Source organism: Scyliorhinus canicula, chromosome 3 (assembly GCF_902713615.1).
Source record: "Scyliorhinus canicula chromosome 3, sScyCan1.1, whole genome shotgun sequence".
In the NCBI taxonomy this organism is placed as follows: domain Eukaryota; kingdom Metazoa; phylum Chordata; class Chondrichthyes; order Carcharhiniformes; family Scyliorhinidae; genus Scyliorhinus; species Scyliorhinus canicula.
The window spans coordinates 36,086,365-36,112,182 of NC_052148.1; the positions used below are offsets into that span (position 1 = coordinate 36,086,365).

At 44.3% G+C, this 25,818-nt stretch overlaps 1 protein-coding gene across 5 annotated transcripts in view; it reads left to right on the forward strand.

The window, feature by feature from the left end:
- st3gal5 (ST3 beta-galactoside alpha-2,3-sialyltransferase 5) overlaps positions 1-25,818 on the forward strand; it is an 85,556-nt gene that overhangs the window by 31,615 nt on the left and 28,123 nt on the right. For all 5 annotated transcript variants that reach the window (XM_038793306.1, XM_038793305.1, XM_038793310.1 and 2 more), the window contains one exon: positions 15,007-15,349. In XM_038793306.1, coding sequence (XP_038649234.1) covers positions 15,072-15,349 — 278 coding nt within the window. In that variant the 5' untranslated portion in view covers positions 15,007-15,071. The remainder of the gene's footprint in view (positions 1-15,006; positions 15,350-25,818) is intronic.

The window sequence follows — 25,818 nt, forward strand, 5'->3', positions numbered from 1 at the left end:
TCATGGCAGGACAGCTCCAAGGTGTGGTCTGTTCCTCTTGCTCCATGTCGCAGGATGGGGAGTAGGAAGTGTCTCTAGTTACAACTCCTGGAAGCTTGTTTCAGAGCTGGAGCGGCGGCTGTAGACACTGGAGCATCCGTGAATCGGAGAGCATCGTGGATAGCACGTATCGAGAGGTGGTCACATCGCAGGCTGAGACATGGCTGCTGGCCTCAGGCTGCTGTTGAGTAAAGAGTTGAGTTCTGCTCCTTTTCCCAAACGCCTTTTATTTTTCTTTGAACACACGGCACCAAACTCTATCATCACATCACATGCTCCCAAGGCCACATATAGCCTCTTTACATTTCAGTGCCAATTATTGGATCAATGAGACATCTAATTGGAATGAACACATTCCTTAACAGTCTCTCCATCAGAGAAAAAAAATAATTTGGTGAAAACAAAAGTACAAGAAACTCAAAAACACACACGCAATTTCCCCCCTCTATTTTTTCCATTTTGGAAGGAAAAAAAACAGAAACAGTCACAGAAACAGGTGCCTTTTATTAACAATATCCAAAAGTTTCTGTGAACTAGCCCCTCTTTGTTAAACAGTCAGATAATTGATAGCGACTGTCGACCCATTTAATTCTTGCTCTCTCCCCTCTATACAACATTTGCGATGTTTATCCTGAGCCTTTTTTCATTGACACTTTATGTAGAGTGCACATTTCCCACAGGGATTTATTGTCAACGTGACACTCAATGGGTATGTTACCTAAATCCCCTAATCCCAAAATGTCTGTCGATATCTGAGATATATAAAAGGCCATATCCACTGCAGCCAAAGTGCTTTTGACCACTCTGCTCATTTTCTTTGTGTCCCAAACCTGCGATTGAAACCCCATCACATAAATTTGCATAGGACGCATCACTATAAACGAGTTTCAAGTACCTAAGATCACCTAAAACCGGGAACCTCAAAAGACACTCCTGCATTTTTAGTTTCACCAACGTTTTATTTGCCCTCATTATGTCTTCTACTTTAGGATTATTCATTTATGCACTCCACTCTTAAGACATAAAAGCTAACATCCGGTCTAGTCTGTCTACCTAACCAAGTTAGTTGCCCAATTAAACTTCGCAGTTGCTCTTTTTCCATCTTTGAAACCACTGCGTCTTTTTGTGAAATCTGACTACAACTAACTGCTATTGGGCTGATGCTCTCCAAATAAGATTGTTGACGTAAAGTTGCCCCTAACTTAGTCTGTCCAATTTCCAGTCCAATATATTTAAATGCACCGGAAGCCTGACTTCCAACCCTGAATTCTTTCCTCAACCCAGATATTACAAAAGCTTTGAAATCACTAATCCTACCCCACAAAAGATCATCGACATGCATCAGAAAGATGCCAGAAGGATTTCCCTTTGGCGCCAGTATTGCCGGATCTGCTGTCAACTGGCAACAGCCTAACTTTAACAAAACTGACTTTACCGGAAAATCCCAGACCCTGGACGCATCATTTAATCCATATACACATTTGTTCAACTTCCAGAGTATCTCTTCTGTGTTAGCTTCCTCTTTAAGAGGATGGAGAAAAATGTCTCTGAAGCCGCTGCCCCTGCAAAAAGACAGCTTTTATATCTATAGATTTGCATTCCCATGCCGTTGCGGCTAATAGTGCCAAGAAGATCTTTCCTGTCGTAGGTGAATCTACCCTTAAATCCTGATCTTCTAAGTTTTCTTCAAATCCCCTTCCCGCAAGCCAGGCCTTTGCCTTATAAATTCCACCTGGAAGAACCCTTTCCGTGCAAATCCATCTGTGGGATAGAGCTCTTTGTCCCCTATTTGGTACTTCGTGTATACCCCAAATTCACTCAACTTTGCAGTTCTTGCTGTTTGGCATCTTTGATAACTTTTTCATCCAATTTGTTGGAGGCCACCAAAATCTCACGTGCACGTGGGCTTCTACTCTTGAGTAGCATTCATAGTCCTTATCCATGTTCTGAGACCTTGACAAACGACATCCCCTATCCCGCCTGGTATCTCGTTCTGTACTGCTACTGCTTGATCTTTCTCTTCTGCTGTGGGATGCCCTTTCAATAGTTCTCAATCTTTTTCTGCGAACCTGTTCACTATCCGATGTACTATCTGAATTGGCACTGTGTTTCTGTGCCCTCCATTTTTGAACTTTGTGTTCCCAATCCATTGTCTTGACACCCTCCCCTGAATGCTGTACGTTCAACCAGTGTTTATACTTTCCAGTGACCTTCCCTGTTCTACTAACAACAGTTGCATTCTTCCATTGACTAGACCCTTCAGGCAAGTATGTCACTTTTGTACCAGTTTTTGGCAGTTGACCTTTTGGGGAAAATGGCCTGTTCTAATTCATCAGAAGTATTGTGTTCCTCTACAGCAACCCTGTCTATATCAGTTAACTGGTCCTCATAGTTCTGTAACACGTAACCAGATGACCCTGGTTCCTCCTCATGTCTCTAAATTTGAAAATTTGTAATCTGTACCCATTATCCTTGATGAATGTACCCTAACAGTCTGATTCCATGTTTCAAAATAATTGTTTTGCCATCTATGCCTGTAATTTTCCCTGGGCCTTTCCATTTATTAAAATTGTCTCTCTTATAGTATACTATGTCTCCTTGCTGAAAAACTGTATTTGATGGTTGTACATTATTATGCCTTAAAGCTCTGCAAATTCTTTCAGAGACTTCTGCCTCCAAAAAAGCTTTATTACTGCTATGTAATGCATTTAAATGCTCAGCAAAGGCAGAGCTAATTGTGGTCCCTTCCCAAGCTGGAGGCTGGTCGTCCAAAATGGATGGAATTTTAGGATTTCTACCAAACACTAATTGATAGGGACTATAGCCCCAAACCATCTGCAACAAGTTTTTTGCATGTACTGCCCATGCTAAGGCTGAATTTAACTTGCAATTTGGTCTATCTGCCAAAACTTTCCGGAGCATCTCATCTATTACTGCATGGTTTCTTTCACACACACACCATTACAAAATAGGCTTTCCGCAGCCGTATTCATAACTGGTATTTAGGTTTTCACACATATCCCAAAACTCCTCATTAGCAAATTCTCCCCGTTTTGCAGGTAGTCCCATTCCTGTCCCTATCCGTTTTTCCACGCTCTGATCCAGGATTACTCTGCAATGGTTGATTGACTAAATCTGGTTGCTAAATCTACAAAATGCAAAATAAATACATTGTTAGCTTTATCGCAGATCTTAACACCCTTGGCCACAATGTCATTAAAATCCCTGGCCAAAGGTAGGGTTACTATCGGTTGTGATGGTGTCCTTCTGTACTTCCTACAAACCTCGCAGTGATCACTAACCTGTTCGATCAGTTTTGAATAATCTTCATCCCTTACCCCTGCATCCTTTAATAAATTTTTGAACCTCCGAGGAGACGGATGTGCAAATTACCTATGCAGTTTTAATACAACATGCTTTTTATCAGCTAAGGTCCCATTTCCAGCTGCCAATAACACATCCTTAACAGCTGCACCTGAAATATTATTTGTCAGTAATGGAATACAATAGTGTCCCGACTGTGTAAATTGTAAATCCACCGTCTTTCCAAAAACTGTTGCTTATACTGTTCCATATCCAGTTTCATGTGTGCTTTCTTTATCAACAATCTGCTCAGAAGCAAAGGTATCTCATTTGATACAACATCCGTGCTAATGAAATGATTCACTCTGGCAATCTTGCAAGGAATCACCATTCTTTTCAGCACCTTCAGAGTATTATCACCCCCATACCTGAAATTTGTGGAGCTTTCACATTCCTTAACCTTGTTACGATTTTCAGCATTCAAAGAGTCCAGGTAACATTTTAACCAGTCAATTCCACATACAGTAGATGTGCAGTCACTGTCCAATATTGAAGGATTCTGCAACCAACACCCTCATTAGCAGAGTAAAACTGCTTGTTAAGAGGACAATGCCGTCTCTCTCGTCACTATCTTTTTCGTCTTCCGACTCTTCCATGTCACGTGTAGCTTCAAACACTATTATAAAGTGTTGGACGGTTGAAAGCATAACGGTATTGAGAGTCACACCGAAAACATTGATTTATCATACCCCGGGCATTTCTGGGGTTCATTTTCCTATTTCCAGTCTCTATGTCCCTCCTTCTAATTAAAATGAGTTTCTGTCCTCATAATTTCTGGGTCCTGATCTCCTTCCATATTCTCGTAACCTGTTCGTAGGTGTTCGATCTCGCCATCCTGTCAGTAGTGTTCCTGTCAGTAGTGTATCTCCCATAGTCTGCTTTATCGCTGCATGACCCATTTGTGACGTGAGAGCTATAGGAATAGAATGTTTCACCAGGAACTTCTTTAAAGCCTCTATCATCTGATCGAATAAGGTATCATTATCCGCAAACTTAACTCCTGTCAAAATCAGGAGCCTATCCATATTGGACACTCTAGCACAGTCTAATAACTTAAATGCCAACAAAGATTGTGGAAATTCCAGGTGGTGTTTGTGCAACCTTTTGTATAGTCTGCTGAATTCCATTATATAGTCCTCAATAGAGATATCCTCTGTTTTCTGGAATCTATCGAATTCTGACCAGATTTCATACGCACTTAACAAGTCATCCTTTTGATAAATCTTATCCATAAACTGTAATAGAGTCTCCAGACCTCCTTCTGAGTCTAACTCTATCAATTCCAGTTCAGAAAATACTTTGCTTTAGATTTTACTCTCATAAAGTAGAGAAAGAGCCAATGCCATACCTTATTTCCTCTTTCCCAAGGCCTGCTCTCCACATAACAACTGCACTTCTCCATTGGCTGTACGATCCCCTTTCAGAAAATAATGGTGGACAGTCATATCCAGCCATCTTCATCCTAGGTTCAGCCATATTTTCTTTTTCCTTCTCACTCACTCATTGGTTGAATTTTTTTTCCCCCTGGAAAAGTGTCTTTCAACCCTTTACATTTATACAGCAACCATACTCTGCTACCAGTGCTAGCCTCAGGCTGCTGTTGAGTAAAGAGTCAAGAGTTCTGCTCCTTTTCCCAAACACCTTTATTTTTCTTTGAACACACTCAGCACCAAACTCTATCATCACATCACATGCTCCCAAGGCCACCTCTGCCTCTTTACATATCAGTGCCAATTATTGGATCAATGAGACATCTAATTGGAATGTTTCTTAACCCATTCCTTAACAAACGCAGGAATGGAATGGGTGACCACCAGACAGCAAGAGAGCGAGGCAGCTAGTGTAGGAATCTCCTGTGGCCCTGCAGAACAGATATTACTATTTTGATACTGTTGAGGGGAATGGCTTCTTGGGGGGAGGGGGGGGGGGGGAAGAAAAGAGTAACAGCCAAACTCGTGGCACTCGTTAGTTCTGCTGCAGAGGAGAGGGGTAATAAGTGTGACAGTGCAATAGTTATAGGGGATTCAATTGTAAGGGGAATAGACAGGTGTTTCTGTGGCTGCAATGAGACTCCAGGATGGTTTGTTGCCTCCCTGGTGCTCAGGTTAGGGATGTCTCGGAGCGGGTACAGGACGTTCTGGAGAGGGAGGGTTAACAGCCAGTGGTCATGGTACACATCAGTACAAACGACATAGGTAAACAAAAAAAGGGATGAGGTCCGAAAAGCAGAATACAGGGAGCTAGTAAGGAAATTAAGAAATCGGACCTCAACGGTAGTGATCTCAGGATTACTACCGGTGCCACGTGCTAGTCAGAGTAGAAATGACAGGATATATGGGGTGAATATGTGGCTGAAGAGATAGTGTCAGGTGGAGAGTTTCTGATTCCTCGGGCATTGGGTTCTGGGGGAGATGGGACCTGTACAAACTGGATGGTTTACACCTGGTGATATGGGAGCGGCATTTTCAGAACCCCAAAATGTATCATGGAGTTCAACCAACCTCTCCCTTTAATGTATTGTTGGTTTTGAAGCACACGGCTTGATCTCCAGGTGTGGTATTACAATTATGGACACGTGGGTTTTTAAACATGTTTATTCCATGAATTCAACTTCACCTTTTTAAATAAACATTGGATCCCTTAACATCCCTTACTTCAAAGATAACCCCGAAAATAATACAACACTAAATAATCCCTCAAAGTGTTCCTTCAAACCTCCAAAAGACTTAACACCTTTAAACAGAAACACCTTTAAACAGAAACAAATCAGGTTAAAGACATTAGTATTATGAGTTTAAATCACCCAAATGATTCAGAGATAGTCTTTCCTGGCAGAGATCACAGCAGACCAGCTTACTGCAAACACAGATACACCCAAACTCTTTTTCTTCATGCAGCTCTCAGCAAACCAGCCAGGCACTTTTCAGCTGCTCTCTCAAACTGAAACTAAAAGCAGAAGTGAGCTCAACTCAGCTACCCCCACCCTCTGACATCACTTCAGTAATATGAGCTGCTGCATCTCTTAAAGGTACATTGCCCAAACATCCATTTCTTAAAGGTACTCTCACATGACACTGGGCAGGACTGGAACTGATGTCCTACAGGTCTATTTGCTAGAGCGGTTGGGGGGGGGGGGGGGGGGGGGGGGGTTGTAAACTAATATGCCGGGGGACAGGAACCTATGCAAGAAGTCAGAGAAAGAGGGAACAAGGACAAAAGCAAAAGGTAGAAAACTGAAAGAAAAGTGATAGGTGGAGAAACCAAAGGCAAAACTCAAACAGGGCAGTAGAGAAAAATATTGGGAGCAAGACAAACATTGTGAAAAAGACGAACTTGAAGGTCCTGTGCCTTAATGCACGGAGCATTTGCAATAAAGTGGATGAACTAATCGCGCAGATAGATATAAACGGGTATGATATAATTGGGATTACGGAAACATGAATGTCCCAGGGTTTTCAGTATTTAGGAAGGACAGGCATAAATGAAATGGTGGTGGCGTGGCACTGCTGGTTAAAGAGGAAATTAACACAGTAGTGAGAAAGGATATTAGCTCTGAAAATGTGGAATCTGTATGGGTAGAGTTGAGAAATACCAAGGGACAAAAAACATTACTGGGTGTTATATATAGACCTCAAACTGCAGTGGTGAGGTTGGGAATGGCATTAAACAAGAAATTAGAGATGCACGTAACAAGGGAATATCGGTGAAGGCCCTGGGGACTTATCCGCCTTCAATCCAATCAGTTTTCCCTGCACCATTCTCTACTACTGTTGATCTCCCTCAGTTCTTTGGCGGCAGAGTGTCCATGCTGTTGGACACGCCGTCGTGACGGGCCGCTGGGAGTACCGATTCTGGCCCCGACGGGGCCAGCATAGTGCTGGAGCGGTTCACGCCGCTCCAGCCTCCCATCCCCGGTGCAAACTATGCGCCACGCTATCCGCGCATGCGCAGTGCTGCCAACCTACGCACGCGCGGTGGCCTCCCTCTACCCGTCGGCCTCGATGCAACATGGCGCGGGAGTTTAGGGGCCAGCGCGGAAGAAAATAGGTCCGGGGTGCGAGAGACCGGCCCGCCGATCGGTGGGCCCCGATCGAGGGCCAGGCCGCATCGGAGACCCTCCCCGGGGATCGGTGATCTTCACATAGATTGAGCAAATTGGGCAGCACGGTAGCATTGTGGATAGCACAATCGCTTCACAGCTCCAGGGTCCCAGGTTCAATTCCGGCTTGGGTCACTGTCTGTGCGGAGTCAGCATATCCTCCCCGTGTGTGCGTGGGTTTCCTCCGGGTGCTCCGGTTTCCTCCCACAGTCCAAAGATGTGCAGGTTAGGTGGATTGGCCATGATAGATTGCCCTTAGTGTTGGGTGGGGTTACTGGGTTATGGGGATAGGGTGGAGGTGTTAACCTTGGGTAGGGTGCTCTTTCCAGGAGCCGGTGCAGACTCGATGGGCCGAATGGCCTCCTTCTGCACTGTAAATTCTATGAAAAAAAATCAAATTAGCCACTATGTTGTAGAGTGTATAGGGGATGGTGTTCTTGACCAATATGTGGAGAAACCAACTAGAGAGCAGGCTATCTTAGACTGGGTACTGTGTAATGAGAAGGGAATCATTGCCAATCTGGCTGTATGAGATCCCTTGGGGATGAATGACCATAACATAATGGAATTTTTTTATCAAGGCGGAGAGTGAAGTAGTTGATTCGGAGACTAGGGTGCTGTATCTTAATGAAGTGAACTATGAGGACATGAGGTGTGAGTTGGCCTTGATAGATTAGGGAGAGTTACTGAAAGGGATGACAGTAGATAGACAATGGCAAACATTCTAGGAATGCATGGGGGAACTACAGCAACTGATCATTCCTGTCCAGTGCAAAAGCATAGGGGGTAAGGGGTCCAATCCATGGCTTACAAAGGAAATTAGAAATAGTATCCGATACAAAGAAGAAGCGTACAGATTGGCCAAGAAAAATAATAGGTCTGAGGATTGGGAGAAGTTTAGAATTCAGCAAAGAAGCACAAAGGGATTAAGAAGGGGAAAGTACAGTACGAAAGTAAGCTTCAGGGAGCATAAAGACTGACACTAAGAGTTTCTATAGATATGTGAAGAAAAAGAGATTGGTAAAGAGAAATGTAGGGCGGGATTCTCCCAGCCCGGGGCCAGGTCAGGCCGGGCCGGAGAATCCACGCTGCTCCGACGCCGGCACGCGATTCTCTGCGGAGCGGAGAATCGGCGCATTTGGCGTGGCGCTGGTCACAGGCCGCTGTACGCGACCGGTCTGCCGATTCTCTGGTCCGGATGGTCCGAGCAGCCGCTCTAAAAAGGCGAGTCCCGCTGGCGCCGTCCACACATGGTTGCAGCCGGCGGGAACTCTGCGCGCAGGGTCGGGGGTGCGACCTGTGTGGGGGAGGGTGGGGGGGGGGGCTCTGACCCCGGGGAGGGCCTCCGATGTGACCTGGCCCTCGATCGGGGCCCACCGATCTGCGGGCCGGTCTCTCTCCCCGGACCTATTTTCCTCCGCGCCATGTTGCGTCGGGGCCGGCGGGTACAGGTAGGCCACCCCGCATGCGCGGATTGGCAGCATGCGCATACGCGGATACCATGGCGCACAATTTGCGCTGGAATGGGAGGCTGGAGCGGCGTGAACCGCTCCAGCGCTATGCTGGCCCCCTGTAGTGGCCAGAATCGGTACTCCCAGCGGCTGTCACGACGGTGTTTCCGACGGCGTGGACACTCTGCCGCCGAATGGGAGAATCCCGCCCATTGGCCCCTACAGACAGAAACGGGGATGCATAATAGGGACAAAGAAATGACTGAGCGATTGAATACATACTTTGGTTCTGTCTTCACAAATAGGACACAGATCAGATCCCAGAAATGTTGGAGAATGAAAGGTTTAGTGAGAGGGAAGAACTGAGGGAGATCAACATTAGTAGAGAAATGGTGCAGGGAAAACTGATCGGATTGAAGGCGGATAAGTCCCCAGGGCCTGAGAATCTGCATCCCACAGTGCTTAAGGAGGTGGCTCCGGAAATAGTGGATGCATTGGTGATCATCCTTCGAGATTCTGTAGACTCTGGAACTGTCCCTGCAGATTGGAGGCTAGCTAATATCACTCCAATATTCAAAAAGGGAGATAGAGAGAAAACAGGGAATTATAGACCAGTAAGCCTAACATCGGTAGTGGGGAAATTGAATCCATTATCAAGGACTTTATAGCGGAACATTTAGAAAGCAGTGGCATGATCAGCCAGAGTCAGCATGGATTTATGAAGGAAAAATCATGCTTGATAAAACTGGTGGAATTCTTTGAAGAGGTAACCAGTACAGTCGACAAGGGGGAGCCAGTTGATGTAGTATATTTGGACTTTCAGAAGGCGTTTGAAAAAGTCCCGCATAAGAGATTATTATGCAAAATTAAAACTCATGGGATTGGGGGAAATGTATTGAGGTGGATAGAAAACTGGTTGGCAGAGAGGAAACAAAGAGTAGGGATTAATGGGTCCTTTTCAAATTGGCAGACATTAACTAGTGGGGTACCACAGGGATTAGTGCTGGGACCCCAGCTATTCACAATATATATTAATGATTTGATGAGGGAACAAAATGTAACATCTCAGCTTGCAGATGATACCAAATTACGTGGGAGGGTGAATTGTGAGGAGAATGCAGGGATCCTACAGCAACATCTGGACAGGTTGGGCGAGTGGGCAAATCAATGGCAGATGCAGTATAATTTGGATAAGTGTGAGGTTATTCACTTTGGAAGCAAAAACAGGAAGGCAGATTACTACCTGAATGGTTGTAAATTGGGAGAGGGGAGTGTGCAGTGGGACCTGGGTGTCCTTGTGCACTATTCGCTGAAGGTAACCATGCAGGTGCAGCAGGCGGTAAAGAAGGCTAATGAGGGGCAGCACGGTGGCCTAGTGGTTAGCACAACCGCCTCACGGCGCTGAGGTCCCAGGTTCGATCCCGGCTCTGGGTCACTGTCTGTGTGGAGTTTGCACATTCTCCCCGTGTCTGCGTGGGTTTCGCCCCCACAACCCAAAAAAAATGTGCAGAGTAGGTGGATTGGCCACGCTAAATTGCCCCTTAATTGGAAAAAATAATTGGGTAATCTAAATTTATAAAAAAAAAAAAAAAAAAATAAGAAGGCTAATGATTTGTTGGCCTTCATTGCGAGAGGTTTCGGGTATAGAAGCAGGGATGTGTTGCTGCAATTGTACAGGGCCTTGGTGAGGCCACGCTTGTAGTATTGTGTGCAGTTTTGGTTTCATTCTCTGAGGAAGGATGTTCTTGCTCTTGAGGGAGTGCAGCGAAGGTTTACCAGACTGATTCTTGGGATGGCGGGACTGTCATATGAGGAGAGATTGACAAGGCTGGGATTGTTCTCACTGGAGTTCAGAAGAATGAGGCGAGATCTCATAGAAACTTAAAATTCTAACAGGACTAGACAGAGTAGATGCAGGGAAGATGTCACCAATGATGGGTGTGTCCAGAACCAAGAGTCTCAGTCTGAGGATGGTGAACCATTTAGATAACGATACACTTCACACAGAGTGGTGAGCCACAGGAAGTAGTTGATGCTAAAACTTTGAATATATTCAAGAGGTGGTTGGATATAGCACTTGGGCAGAATGGGATCAAAGGCTATGGGGAGAAAGCAGGATTAGGCTATTGAGTTGGATGATCAGCCATGATCGTGATGAATGGTGGAGCAGGCTCGAAGGGCCAAAAGGCCTCCTTCTGTTCCTATCTTCTATGTATGTATGAAGGGCTTGTCATATGAGGCGCGGTTGAAGACTCTGGGTCTCTACTCAATGGAGTTCAGAAGGATGAGGGGGAATCTCATTCAAACTTACAGAATACTGAGAGGCCTAGAAAGTGGATGTGGAGAAGATCTTTCCACTAGTAAGAGAGACTAGAACCTGAAGGCACAGCCTCCGACTGAAAGGATGATCCTTTAAAACTTGAGATGAGGAGGAAGTTCTTCAGCCAGAGGTTGGTGAATCTGGACCTCATTGCCACAGAAGGCTGTGGAGGCCAAGTCAGAGATAGATAGTTTTTTTTCAATAAGGGGTTTAGGCCATACGGGGAGAAGGCAGGAGAATGGGGTTGAAAAACATATCGGCCATGGTTAAATGGCGATGCAGACCCGATGGGCCGAATGGTCTAATTCTGCTCCTCCGTCTTATGGGATCATAGAACTTACAGTGCAAAGGAGGCCATTCAGCCCATCGAGTCTGCACCGGCTCTTGGAAAGAGCACCCTACCTAAGCCCACACTTCCACCCTATCCCAGTGACCCCACCTAATCTTTTTGGACACGAAGGGCAATTTAGCATGGCCAATCCACCTAACATGCACATCTTTGGACTGTGGGAGGAAACCGGAGCACCCGGAGGAAACCCACGCAGACATGGGGAGAAGGTGCAGACACAGTGACCCAAGCCAGGAATCGAACCTGGGACTCTGGAACTGTGAAGAAACTGTGCTAACCACTGTGCTACCATTGATCAGAAACTGAACTGGACTACCTAGGGCAGCATGGCAAACCCACTGTGCCACCCTGCTGCCTCACGGCGCTGAGGTCCCAGGTTCGATCCCGGCTCTGGGTCACTGTCCGTGTGGAGTTTGCACATTCTCCCTGTGTTTGCGTGGGTCTCACCCCCACAACCCAAAGATGTACAGGGTAGGTGGATTGGCCATGCTAAATTGCCCCTTAATTGGAAAAAATGAATTGGGTACTCTAAATTTATAAAATTAAATTTTTTTTTAAACTGTGGCTACCAGGGCAGATCAAAGGCTCGGAATCTTATGGTGAGTAACACCTCATGAACCCCAAGCCTTTCAACCATCTACAAAGCTCAAGTCAGGAGTGTAATGGAATACTTTCCACTTGCCTGGATGAATGTAGCTCCAACAACACTAAATAAGCTCGATACCGTCCAGGACAAAGCAGCCAGCTTGATTGCTCCTCCTTCCACAAACATTTAAACCGTCCATCAACGACGGAACAGTGGCAGCCATGTGTACCATCTACAAGATGCACTGCAGTAACTCACCAAGGTTCCTTAGAAGGCATGTTCCAACCCCACGATCACTACCATCTAGAAGGACAAGATAGGGAGGTGCTACACCTTATTCTAACTTGCAGTAGCATGTTAAACGTTTTCCTACTATTGCTGTCAGACTGGAAAATGCTACATGCAAGGTGCACCAAGATAGAAGTGGGTATATCCTTCACTCTAGTTTGGTAAAATGTGACTAATTTACATGTATTTATGAATCCAAGTCATAATTGGGAACAGTATTGCTCCCAGAATTTCGCTCTGGCTGAGTATGCAGCATTCATGCAGCCACCTGTTCCAAAATATTGCCCCTAACAAATATCTATTCTGCACCTTTCAGTCATTGCCTTGTCTGTTGCCAAGATTTTATTTTAATCCCCACCGTTTTGAGCTTAACTGCTATATTGTGTAGAACCTTTGTCAAATACCTTTTTGACTGCTGGATTACAAAATCAATAAAGCCAAAAGCATTGGACCAGCGGTATCTACCCTTTTTGATAATACGATGGCTTCAGTTTAGCTGATAATGTTGGCTTCAATCATAAATTTAAACATTGCTGTTTTTAAAACTAATTCTTCTTGGGCAGTCCCTCAGGGTCGAGGTTGACCTACTTCCACTACGGGGAAGTGGGACTTGCTGTGGCTGAATAGTCCAATCCTGGATCCGCAGACTCTGCCACTGGTTTGGCAGCTGGTATTTGATGAAGTAGATGGGTGGTACGCTCTGTACTCTGTGCTCTCCTTCCGCTGTTTGCCCTTTGCATCCACATAAGACATAGGAGCAGAATTAGGCCACTCGGCCCATTGAGTCTCCACTGCCATTCAATCATGGCTAATACGCACACACGGGGTGAATGTGCAGACTCCACACAGACAGTGACCCAAGCCGGGATTCGAACCTGGGACCCTGGAGCTGTGAAGCATTTGTGCTAACCACTATGCTACCGTGCTGCCCAATTAGTGGGAAAGAATCTCAAAGAAATCACTCAACACTTAGGACTGGTCCTCTGATCAAACGGTTTATTTCGCTTGGGCGGGAGATGACGTCTGTTAAAGACTCAGACCATGCCTCATCGAACAAACAAAAACATCCATTCTTATACATTTTTCTAAACAGCAACACAGCCCATTTTGGCTGGACCTTGTCCAATGCTATGGATAATAGATTGCATAGATTAGTTATATATCAAATGAAATTTGACATTACATAAAGTGGGTTGGTACCTTACCAGCCCCTAATTTCATGAAGAAGTCACTCATACTAACTGTAAAAGTTATCTTTCTGTCTGCATCTGGAGACCTTGGGCTGGCGAGGATATATAATGCTCCTTGTTTTGTGCAGCTGTTGTCACTCGCCGGTGAAGTACTCCCATGTCTGTTTCCCATTCAGTGCCTTAATATCAATAATCCTCGTTTCCCTGACTATCTCTGCTATCTGTAATTAAATGATGCTTTTAATACCATTTTGCAACTTGACCCAGCTAATGGTTGTTCAGGAATGTGGCTAATTCAGCTAAAAGCCATTTTGTGTCTTTAGTATTGTCAACTCAGCTAACAGCCATTTTGAGTAGCTTTTAATTGTGTGTCTGTCCTTTCTGATATTTGTAATTATTAGGTTATAAAATCACATGCATTGTTTATACACTATCTATTCCTACAATTGTCTCTTATACAGGCATCTAAGCCAGGGTACCTTTTATCTAAAATCTTCTTTCTAAATCTGACTTAATTAAGAACCATCATTGGTGAAACAGGTGAATATGGTTGAGCCGAGGACACTGCTTGAAGGAACTCCTGCACAGTGTCCTGGGCTGAAATGATTGGTGAAACCTAAACTGTGCATTGGTGAGCTGTTTATTGATGAGCAAGTACTGATAAATAGCACTGACAATGACACTTTCCATCTTTGCAGATGATTGAGAGAAGATTGATGGGGTGATAATTGGCCAGGTTGGATCTGTCCTGCTTGATGTATCTAGACAATTTTCCATAATGCTGGGTAGCTGCCAGTGTTGTAATTGTACTGGAACAGATTGACTAGGGCCACGGCTAGTTCTGGTGCACAAGTCTTATGTTCCCTTGAGGAAGAAAAACCCTATGTGAAAAGTGGTCCAATCTCCACTGACGACAAGGGAGAAGGCAGGAGAATGGGGATGAGAAAATATCTGCCATGATTGAATGGAAGAGCAGACTCGACGGGCTGAGTGGCCTAATTCTGCTCCTATGTTTTATGGAAGAGAAAATAATCGATGGAGGCAGAATCAGAAGAAATTATAATGGAAAGAATACTTTGCATCTGTCTTCACAGTGGAAGGCACACAACTTTCTGAAAATAGTGGGGAACTAAACATCAGGAACTTGGGGAAATCTGTACTAAAAATTATACTAAAGGTATCAATTGAACTAAGGTTAACAAATCCACCACACTTAGTGGCCTGTATCTTTATTGAATAATGGAACAGCCTCAAGTTGCCAAATATCCTACTCCTGTTCCTATTTCTGACATATTAACTATATTTGTCTTTATTTTTACAGAATGCCCAGATATATGCGTTGAAAGTGCTGGGGCAAAATGCCGGAAGTCCTTTGTTCATCGAGAGATGGCTCTTTTGTTTCCTCACAAATATGACATCCATATGCGTCCTTTCCTGGAAAGAAATTCTATTTTGCGTGACTCTGTATTCCAGTATAACACACCATTTGGTTTTAAAACACACCAGAATAGTTTTAACCAACTCATTGACCTCATGCCCACGATATCATTGCCAGAAGAAATAGAAAGAAAGTTTTGTAAACGCTGTGTTGTTTTGGGGAGTGGTGGAATTCTACGAGGACTCGGTCTTGGACCCTATTTGAACAAATTTGATGTTATCATCAGGTACTTAATATTTGTGTATACCAGTCCTATTTCCTCAAGAGAGCGTTGCTCAAATAACTTGTGATGCTTTGAAAATATTTATTTTGGGTTTGAATGTCTGTTTGCTTAAATGTAATATCACTATCTTTTTTTCAATGAAATGGAAAAAAAACATTTAATTTGAAGGTTTTTGAGAACTAAGTGCTGCAAAGATGTCACTGTACAATCATGTGATCTTTAAAATTTAATTCAGATTTTTAAATGGCTAAATTCTGCAAAGATATGTTACTTTACAATCATGTGATTTTTAAATATAGTCTGACATCCTAGGAAGGTGATTGTGGTAATAGAAAGTTTCCTACATGTGAAAGTAAGCATTTGCTGAGAATATAATGTAGCTATCACAGGTTAGGTGATGCTGCCTTTTAGCTTCAAGTACCAGCTACCAAGATGTGTGTTTTCCCCGTCATAACACAATTCATCCTTTTGAGTCTGTTTCACCATTCAGATTGTGGATGATTTTCTACCTCATTTGCACTTAGCCACATTATCCCATATATCCAAAATACTATTGATTCTGACAAATATATTCAATGAGCATCTGCAGATCACTTTGAATGAATCATTTGAAGATATTTCTTACTTCCATCTAAATGGCCCACAGCTTCTTAAACTGTCACCCCCAGTTTTAAACTTCCCAATTAGAGTAAGCATACTCCCATTCTGTCAAGCCCCTTAAGAACTTTGTTTCAATGAGATTATTTATAATTCTTCTAAACTCTAAGGAATATAAGAAGCCTTGTCTATGCAATTTATCCTCGTAGGACAATCCCTTCATCCCAGAAATTCTAGTGAAACCTTGTTGCACTCCATCTAAGATAAATATGTCCATTCTTGGGGGAGGTGACCAAATGTACACAGTCCTGCTGGTGTCGTTTCACCAAGGCCATATAGAATTGCAGGAAGACTTGCTGTATGCATCCATTGATTTTTAATCAAGACCATCATACTATTTTGTAACATAATTTCCTAATTTCTTGCTGTGTCTGCATGTTAACTTTGATTCATGTACAAGCACTCCCAGATCCCTCTGAATACCAACATTTCCCAGTCCTTCGTCAGTTTAAATATATATATGCTGTTTTCTATTTTTCTTTCCAAACCCCTCACTTCTCTACATTGTATTCCATCTGCCATTTCCTTGGCCATTTACTTAATCTATTTATATCCCTTGGCAGCCTCTTTGCATCCTCTGTACAGCTTACTTTCCCATCTAACTTTTGCTCAGCAAACATAGATGCATTACATATGGTCTTTTATCTAAATAATTGATATAGATTTTAAATAGCTAACACCCAAGCACTACGTATGTACCCCATCAGTTACCCCCACCAACCTTACATTAACCCATTTATTCCTATTTTGTTTTCAGTCCATTAGTCCCTCCATCACCAACACACAGCAGTAGTGTGTACCATCTACAAGATGCATTGCAGGAAATCACCATGGTTCCTTTGGCAGCACCTTCCAAACACATGACCACTACCACCTAGAAGGACAAGGCTGCTGATACCTGGAAACATCACCTGGAGGCTGCCCTCTAAGTCACTCAAATCCTGACTGTTCTTTCACTGTTGCTGAGTTGAAATCTTGGAACTCCTCCCCAACAGTACTGCAGGTGTACCGACACCTCGAGGACTGCAGTGGTTAAAAAGGCAACTCACCAACACTTTCTCAAGGGCAACTCGGAATGGGCAATAAATGCTGGAGCCAGTGACTCCCACACCCTGTAAATTAATTTAAAAAAAAAGGAAATCCTTAATTCATGCTGATACCACAAATCCCACAAATTCTTGTTTGGCACTTTTATCCAACATTTTTTTGAGAGTTCACACTACAAGTACCCTGCTATCATGTCCCAAATAATTTAAAGAAATTTCCATGCAACCGTCATCAGGCAACCAACCAGTTTATTTTCTATTTCTTGTTTGTTTCTTGAAAAGTTAAGCCTCGTTTAGGTTAGGTGGATTGGCCATGCTAAATTGCCCATAGTGTCCTAATAAAAGTAAGGTTAAGGGGGGGGTTGTTGGGTTACGGGTATAGGGTGGATACGTGGGTTCGAGTAGGGTGATCATGGCTCGGCACAACATTGAGGGCCGAAGGGCCTGTTCTGTGCTGTACTGTTCTATGTTCTATGTTTGTATTTTTGGCAATAATTCTGGAATCCAAGGAATTCTTGAAGTCAAAACCAATATATCCACTCTCTCCCTAGCCACTTTTTTAAAAAGAAACACAAATGGCTTTCTGTCCCATTCATCTCTCCAATACTCTTTAAATATAGCAACGTAGAAAATAGGAGCAGGAGTAGGCCATTGACTTTCCACCATCCTACCTTTTACTGAAGTTCCCCAATCTATCTTGGCCATCTCCAGCCTTGTACCTTTATCATTTCTTCGGTTTTGATTTAGGATATCTTCACTTTCCATCCTATTGAAGAATTCTATCATGTTATGGTTGCTGTTCCCTAAAGGACCCTGTGCAACAAAATTATTAATTAATCCCACCTCATTGCTTCATACCAAATCTAGGATAATATGCTCTCTAGTTGATTCCTCGCCATACAGGTCTAAAATACCATCCCTTGCATTCTCCAGGAGTTCATCCACAACAGTGTTATTGCTAATTCAGTTTGTCCAATTGAGATGTAAATTATGATGACTGTCACACTCTTGTTACATTCATCTCTAATTTCCTGTTTAATGCTAACTTCTACCTTACCACAACTTCCACTAAATGTTTTCCACACTTGTTGCTTCTTAGTTCTACCCAGACTGATTCTACATCTAGATTTTCTGAGCCAATATCCTCTCTCACTATTGCACTGATTTCATCCTTGACTAACAATGCAAATGCACCTCTGGAGGATGAACGCCTCCACCTTGTGTACGAGGTTGGGGCTGATACAGCTGAAGGTGGTGTATAGAGTGCACCTTACAAGGGCGAGGATGAGCCGGCTCTTTTGAGGGGGTAGAAGATGTATGTGAATGTTGAGGAGGGGGGGGGGGGCGCGCAAACCACGTTCGTATGTTTTGGTCCTTTCCAAAGCTGGAGGATTACTGGAAGGAGCTTTTTAAGGTAATCTCTAAAGTGGTGCACGAGAAACTGGATGCAGGCCCCTCGGGAGGCCATATTAGGGGTGTCGGACCAGCCGGGGCTGGAAATGGGCGCAGAGGCAGATGTTGTCGCCTTCGACTCGTTGATCGCCCAAAGGCGGATCCTGTTACCGTGGAGATCACCCTCTTCACCCTGTGCCCTGGGATGGCGGGGGACCTGATTGAATTCTTGACGCTTGAAAAGGTAATTTGAACTGAGGGGAAGGATGGGGGGATTCTACAATTCATAAGTGTTATTCTTTATGCACTTTCGAGAATTGGATCACATTGAACATTAGGGAGGTTGGGCGCTGGGAGGGTTGGGTGGAGGGGGGCTGTGGGTGTTAATGGTGACTATGGGTGATTCCTGATTCCTTTTTGTCATTTGTTTATGTTAATATGCGGGCTAATGTTTGGGGGTTTGGTGGGAGGATGGGATCTTTGTTATTGATATGGGGATTGACATTACATTTGTTACTGATTATTGTTTATTGTTGGGTGTAAATTTGGGAGAAAATGTGAAAAATGAGGAGGAGAATAAAAAAAAATGCAAATTCACCTCCTTTTCCTTTTTGGCTATCCATCCTAAATATCGAATACCCTTGGGTATTCATTCCCAGCCTTGGTCACCCTGCCATGTGGAGCCATGTCTCCATAATCACAACCATATCGTATCCATTTATATCACTTTGCACTGTTAATTAGTACACCTTATTGCAAATGCTCAGTGTATTCAAGCACTGTGCATTTAGAATCATCATTTTAACTTTTTGCAGTGTTTTGTGTTATTGTTCTATTTGCTGCCCAACCCTTGTTTCCTCTGCCTTCCACTATTTTTCCTACTTTTCTGTGTTTTCTATCTTTGTTTCTCTACTTTGTGTCTTCGCACTCAAAGTTCCAATCCCCCTACCACTGCCCAGCAGCACAAGCGAATACTCCTGTGAGGATATTGCTGCTGGAGTGCAATCCGGCCACCGGCCCAGTTTATACAGATCCCATCTTCCCTAGAATTGGTCTTGATGCCTTCCTCCTTCACCATTTTCCAGCCATGCATTCATTTGGTCTAGTCTCCTATTCCTGCTCTTGCTAATGCGTGGCACTGAGAGCAATGCTGCTTATCTTTTGAGATCCTGCTTTGTAATTTATTTCCTAGCTCCCTATATTCTGCTTTCAGGATCTCATCCCATCCAAAACTGGGAGAGATAACTGTAGAGCCTGTGGCTCTATGTGACTGGCAGCCTCATTTGGAGAGGTGGGAATTGCTGACATAAGTGAAATGAGAAAGACCCTCCACTGGAGATGCCCTCTGAAGACTTTAGAAAGTTGAATAAGATTTGGCTGCCTGGCTGTCATGGGGGGGGGGGGGGCTCTGTGTTTTTCCCCCTCCTCCTCCCAAACCCACGCACACCAGCAGCGGGCAGCATGGTAGCATTGAAGCACAATAGCTTCACAGCTCCAAGGCCCCAGGTTCGATTCCGGCTTGGGTCACTGTCTGTGCGGAGTCTGCACATCCTCCCCGTGTGTGCGTGGGTGCTCCGGTTTATTCCCACAGTCCAAAGATGTGCAGGTTAGGTGGATTGGCCATGCTAAATTGCCCTTACTGTTGGGTGGGATTACTGGGTTATGGGGATAGGGTGGAGGTGTTGACTGTGGGTAGGGTGCTCTTTCCAAGAGCCGGTGCAGACTCGATGGGCCGAATCGCCTCCTTCTGCACTGTAAATTCTATGATAATCCAATCTGCCACTTGAGTCAGCATCCATTCTTCAGCCTTGGGAGGGCCTGTTTGCTGTTTGGAAAATTCCAGTGCGTGTCCTCAACAGCCACTTCAATTGATGTTAATTGCTTCTCACAACTGCTGAAATGGTAACAGTCACGCTCCAAAAACAACCTCAATGAAAACAAGGCCAGGATGGGAACATGATGGCAGACCATACACTGGCTGGTAGCAGAAAAATTACAGTCATCAGTCTCTGGACCTTCTGCCTCAGTTGAAAAAAAAATCCAGCCTGAGGTATGTGTTCTCTCTCCCCTTTCCTTATTCCTGTTATAATTTCTTTGACCCCCTTCCAGTGAAGAGCGGAGGCTTATTTTCACTAATCTCTTCCTTTTTACATATCTGTACAAACTTTCAAAATCTGTTTTTGCATATTTTAGCACAGGGCTAAATAGCTGGCTTTTAAAGCAGACCAAGGCAGGCCAGCAGCAAGGTTCAATTCCCGTACCAGCCTCCCCGAACAAGCCCGGAATGTGGCGACTAGGGGCTTTTCACACTCACTTCATTTGAAGCCTACTTGTGACAATAAGCGATTTTCATTTCATTTCATTTTCATTTGCTACTTTACACTAATTTTTCCCTTTTTAATTTTTTCCCATTATCCATTCTTTGCTAAATTCTTCCAATCTTAAGGCTTCTTACTCTTTTTGGCAAGATCAGAAGCAGCTTCTTCCTTCATGTGATCTTTAATTTACTACAGTGCAATATTCCTGTGGACCTCCTTAAGGGAATGTATAAATCTTGTGAATTTAGTTAATTATTTAAAGGTTGCTACTTTTAAATATTTAGTATTGCTTATTGACAGTCAAATCTTTTCATCTAGTCTCCCAATCTACCTTAGACCATTTCGATTTACTGTCATGTGTACTGAGGTACAGTGAAAAGTGTTGTTCTGCATACAGTTTACCTGTTCTACCACAGGTTTCATTTAAGTTTCTAGTTTCAAATTTAACTAATCCCTAATTCAATGTAAATGAATCATTGTGGGTCTGAACTACTTCAAAAGTGGAAATTGGGGGTTAGACCTGGAGAGGGATGTTCTGACAAATGTGATACACTACATCTTAAGATTATATGATATCACTACAACAGACTTGTTTCTTCTGACTTGTGTAAAGCTTTTATTGTAATCATTTAAAAAAAAAACTCTTGGTCTAGTTAATTGACAATAAAAAGTAAAAAAAAAACAGTATTGAGTCTGTGGATTGGGAGTGTTATATGAGCCAGCAGAGGGCTACCAAAAATTGATTAGAAGGGAAGGAATTGAATACAAATAAACAAGTCATTATTCAGATTCTCCACCAGACTCCAAAGGTGGCTATGATACTGGACAGAAACCCCAATGTTTTAATTTTGTAAGACTGAGGAAAGGATACCGTGGGAACCTGGGAAGGTTAGTGGCAATATATCGAGGACAGTTTGCATTACAGTAGAGGGGTTAAGGACGTATGAAGGGGGATAAATCTGGCCCTGACCAGGTGTATCCAAGAACACTACGTGAGGCTAGAGAAGAAATTGTGGGAGCCCTAGCTGAGATATTTGCATCATGTTTAGCCATGGCTGACTTACCAGAGGACTGGAGGGTAGCAAATGTTGTGCCCTGAGACTGCTCTGGAAGGTTAGATGACATAGAATCCAGGAAGAGCTGGCAAATTGGATATATAATTGGCTTGATGGTAGAAAGCAGAGGGTAGTGGTGGAAGGATGCTTGTCGGTCTGGAGGCCTGTGACTAATGGCGTGCCTCGGGTCAGTGCTGGGCCCATTGCCGTTTGTTATCTATATCAACGATTTGGATGAGAATGTACAAGGCATGATCGGTACATTTGCAGATGCCACTGAAATAGGTCGCCTAAAATAGGTGGTATTGTAGACGAGGAAGGTATCAAAAGTTGCAGCAGGATCTTGATCAGCTGGGAAAGTGGGCTGAGAAATGGCATATGTAGTTCAATAAAGATAGGTGTGAGGTGTTGCATTTTGTAAAGTCAAATCAAGGTAGGACTTTCATGTTGAATGGTAGGACCTTGGGGAGTATTGTGGAACAGAGGGACCTTGGAGTTCAGGTGCACTGTCCGGGAGCGGGAGAGAGAGAGAGGGAGCCGCAGTACAGCTTGGGAATCAGGTAGGTGCTTAAACTTACTTCCAGGTTCCAGCGGTCTTCATTTCCAGGAACGGGAAGTTCCTCCTGCAGAATGTTTGAGGTGATGGACGCCATCCGTGTCCCTGCTGATTTCACCCAAGGGAAGTGCAGCCATCTCCAGCTCCTCAGAAACCACGTTAGGAAACTGGAGCTGGACGAACTTCGGATCATTAGGGAAGCAGAGGTGGTCCTAGATAGTCAGGGATGTAGTTACTCTGAAGAATGTAAATAAATGGGTGATGGTGAGAGGGCTGGGAGGAAGCAGTCAGTACAGGGATCCCTTGTGGTCGTTCCCCTCAGTAACAAGTATACCGCTTTGGATACTGTTAAGGGGGACAGCCTACCAGTGGTAAGCCACGGTGATCGGATCTCCAGCACTGAGTCCGTCCTTGTGGCTCAGAAGGGAAGGAGGGAGTGCAGGAGAGCAATAGTTATTGGGGACTCGATAGAGGGACATATAGACGGTTCTGTGGCAACGTAAGAGACTCGTGGATGGTATGTTGCCTCCCGGGTGTTTTCAGAATCCTTAAGGGGGAGGGGGAACAGTCAGAACTCGTGATACACATCGGTACCGATTACTTAGGTAAGGGAAGGGGATTTAAAAACGGAATTTAGGGAGCTAGGGTGGAAGCTGAGAGCCAGGACAAACCATGTTGTCATCTCTGGTTTGTTGCCAGTGCCACGTGCGAGCGAGTTGAGGAACAGGGAGAAGAGTGCAGATAAACACGTGGCTGCAGGGGTGGTGTAGGAGGAAGGGTTTCGGTTACGTGGATAATTGGAGCACATTCTGGGGAAGGTGGGACCTGCACAGACAGGACGGTTTGCATCTGAACCAAAGGGGCACCAATATCTTGGGAGGAAAATTTGCTATGGCTCTTTGGGGGGGGGGGGGGTTTAAACTAATTTGTCAGGGGGATGGGAAGACGAGCTGTAGTCCAGAAGCCAGTGTTGAGAGTAGTGAGGTACTGAGGAGGGTATCAAAGTCGCAGGAGTGTACCGGTAGACAGGAAGGTGGGTTGAAGTGTGTCTACTTCAATGCAAGGAGCATCTCTGGAATAAGGTAGGTGAACTTAGAGCGTGGATTGGTACTTGGGACTACGATGTTGTGGCCATTACGGAGACATTGTTAGAACAGGGACAGGAATGGTTGTTGGAAGTTCCAAGGTATAGATATTTCAGTGAGAGTAGGGAAGGTGGTAAAAGAGGTGGAGGAGTAGCATTATTAATCAAGGATAGTTTAACAGCTGCAGAAAGGCAGATCGAAGAGGATCTGCCTACTGAGGTAATATGGGCTGAAGTTAGAAATAGGAAAGGAGCGGTCACGTTGTTAGGAGTTTTCTATCGACCACCAAATAGTAATAGAGATGTGGAGGAAGAAATTGCAAAACAGATTATGGATAGGTGTGGAGGTCTCGGGGTAGTTGTCATGGGCGACTTTTCCAAATATTGATTGGAACCTCTATAGGTCAAACAGTTCGGATGGGGCAGTTTTTGTACAGTGTGTGCAGGAGGGTTTCCTGACACAATATGTGGATAGGCCGTCAAGAGGTGGGGCCACATTGGATTTGCTACTGGGTAATGAACCGGGTCAATTGTCAGATTTGTTTGTGGGAGAGCACTTTGGAGATCGTGACCACAATTCGGTGTCTTTCACTATTGTAATGGAGAGGGATAGGGCCATACGGCAGGGCAAGGTTTATAATTGGGGGAGGGGTAATTATGATGCGATTAGTCAAGAATTAGGGAGCATAAGATGGGAACAGAAACTGTCAGGGAAAGGCACAAATGAAAAGTAGAGCTTGTTCAAGGAACAAATACTGCGTGTCCATGATAGGTATGTCCCTGTCAGGCAGGGAGGAAATGGCCGTGTGAGGGAACCATGGTTCACAAAAGAGGTTGAATGTCTTGTCATTGCCCTTGCCCTTGGGAGGGCCAAAGGGCCTGTTCCTGTGCTGTAATTTTCTTTGTTTTTTGTAAGAGGAAAAAGGAAGCATATGTAAGGATGAGAAAACAAGGTTCAGTTGGGTCGCTTGAGTGTTACAAGGTAGCAAGGAATGAGCTATTTTTAAAAAAAGGCTTAGGAGAACTAGGAGGGGGAATGAGAAGTCCTTGGCGGGTCAGATTAAGGAAAACCCCAAGGCTTTTTACTTTTGTGTGAGAAATAAAAGAATGACCAGGGTGAGGTTAGGGCCGGTCAAGGACAGTAATGGGAACTTGTGTATGGAGTCAGAAGAGATAGGAGAGGTGTTGAATGAATACTTTTCTTCGGTGTTCACCAACGAGAGGGGCCATGTTTTTGAGGATGAGAGTGTGATACAGGCGGGTAGACTGGAGGAGGTAGATGTTCTGAGGGAGGATGTATTAGCAATTTTGAAAAACCTTAGGGTCGACAAGTCCCCTGGGCCGGATGGGCTATATCCTAGGATTCTTTGGGAGGCAAGGAATGAGATTGCAGAACCTTTGGCTTTGATCTTTGGGTCCTCACTGTCCACGGGGATAGTGCCAGAGGACTGGAGAGTAGCAAATGTTGTTCCTCTGTTCAAGAAAGGGAATAGGAATGACCCTGGTAATTATAGGCCGGTTAGTCTTTCTTCGGTGGTCGGTAAGTTAATGGAAAAGGTCCTGAAGAATAGGATTTATGACCATTTGGAAAGATGCATCTTAATCCGGGATAGTCAACACTGATTTGTGAAGGGTAAATCTTGCCTCACAAATTTGATTGAATTCTTTGAGGAGGTAACTAAGTGTGTAGATGAAGGTAGAGCAGTTGATGTCGTATACATGGATTTTTGTAAGGCGTTTGATAATGTTCCCCATGGTCGACTCATGAAGAAAGTGAGGAGGTGTGGGATAGAGGGAAATTTGGCCAATTGGATAAGTAACTGGCTATCACATAGATGACAGAGGGTGGTGGTGGATGGAAAATTTTCAGACTGAAGACCAGTTACCAGCGGTGTACCACAGGGATCAGTGCTGGGTACTCTACTATTTGTGATTTTTATCAGTGACTTGGAGGAGGGGGTTGAAGGGTGGGTCAGTAAATTTGCTGATGACACCAAGATTGAGGGAGTAGTGGATGAGGTGGAGGGCTGTTGTAGGCTGCAAAGGGACATTGATAGGATGCAGAGCTGGGCCAAAAAATGGCAGATGGAGTTTAACCCTGATAAGTGCGAGGTGATTCATTTTGGTAGGAAAAATTTGAATGTGGATTACAGGGTCAACGGCAGTGTTCTAAGGAATGTGGAGGAACAGAGAGATCTTGGGGTTCTGTCCACATCTCTGAAGGTTGCCACTCAAGTGGATAGAGCCGTGAAAAAGGCCTATAGTGTGTTAGCGTTTATGAACAGGGGGCTTGAGTTTAAGAGCCGTGGGGTTATGCTGTAACTGTACATGACCCTGGTAAGAGCCGCGGGGTTATGCTGCAAC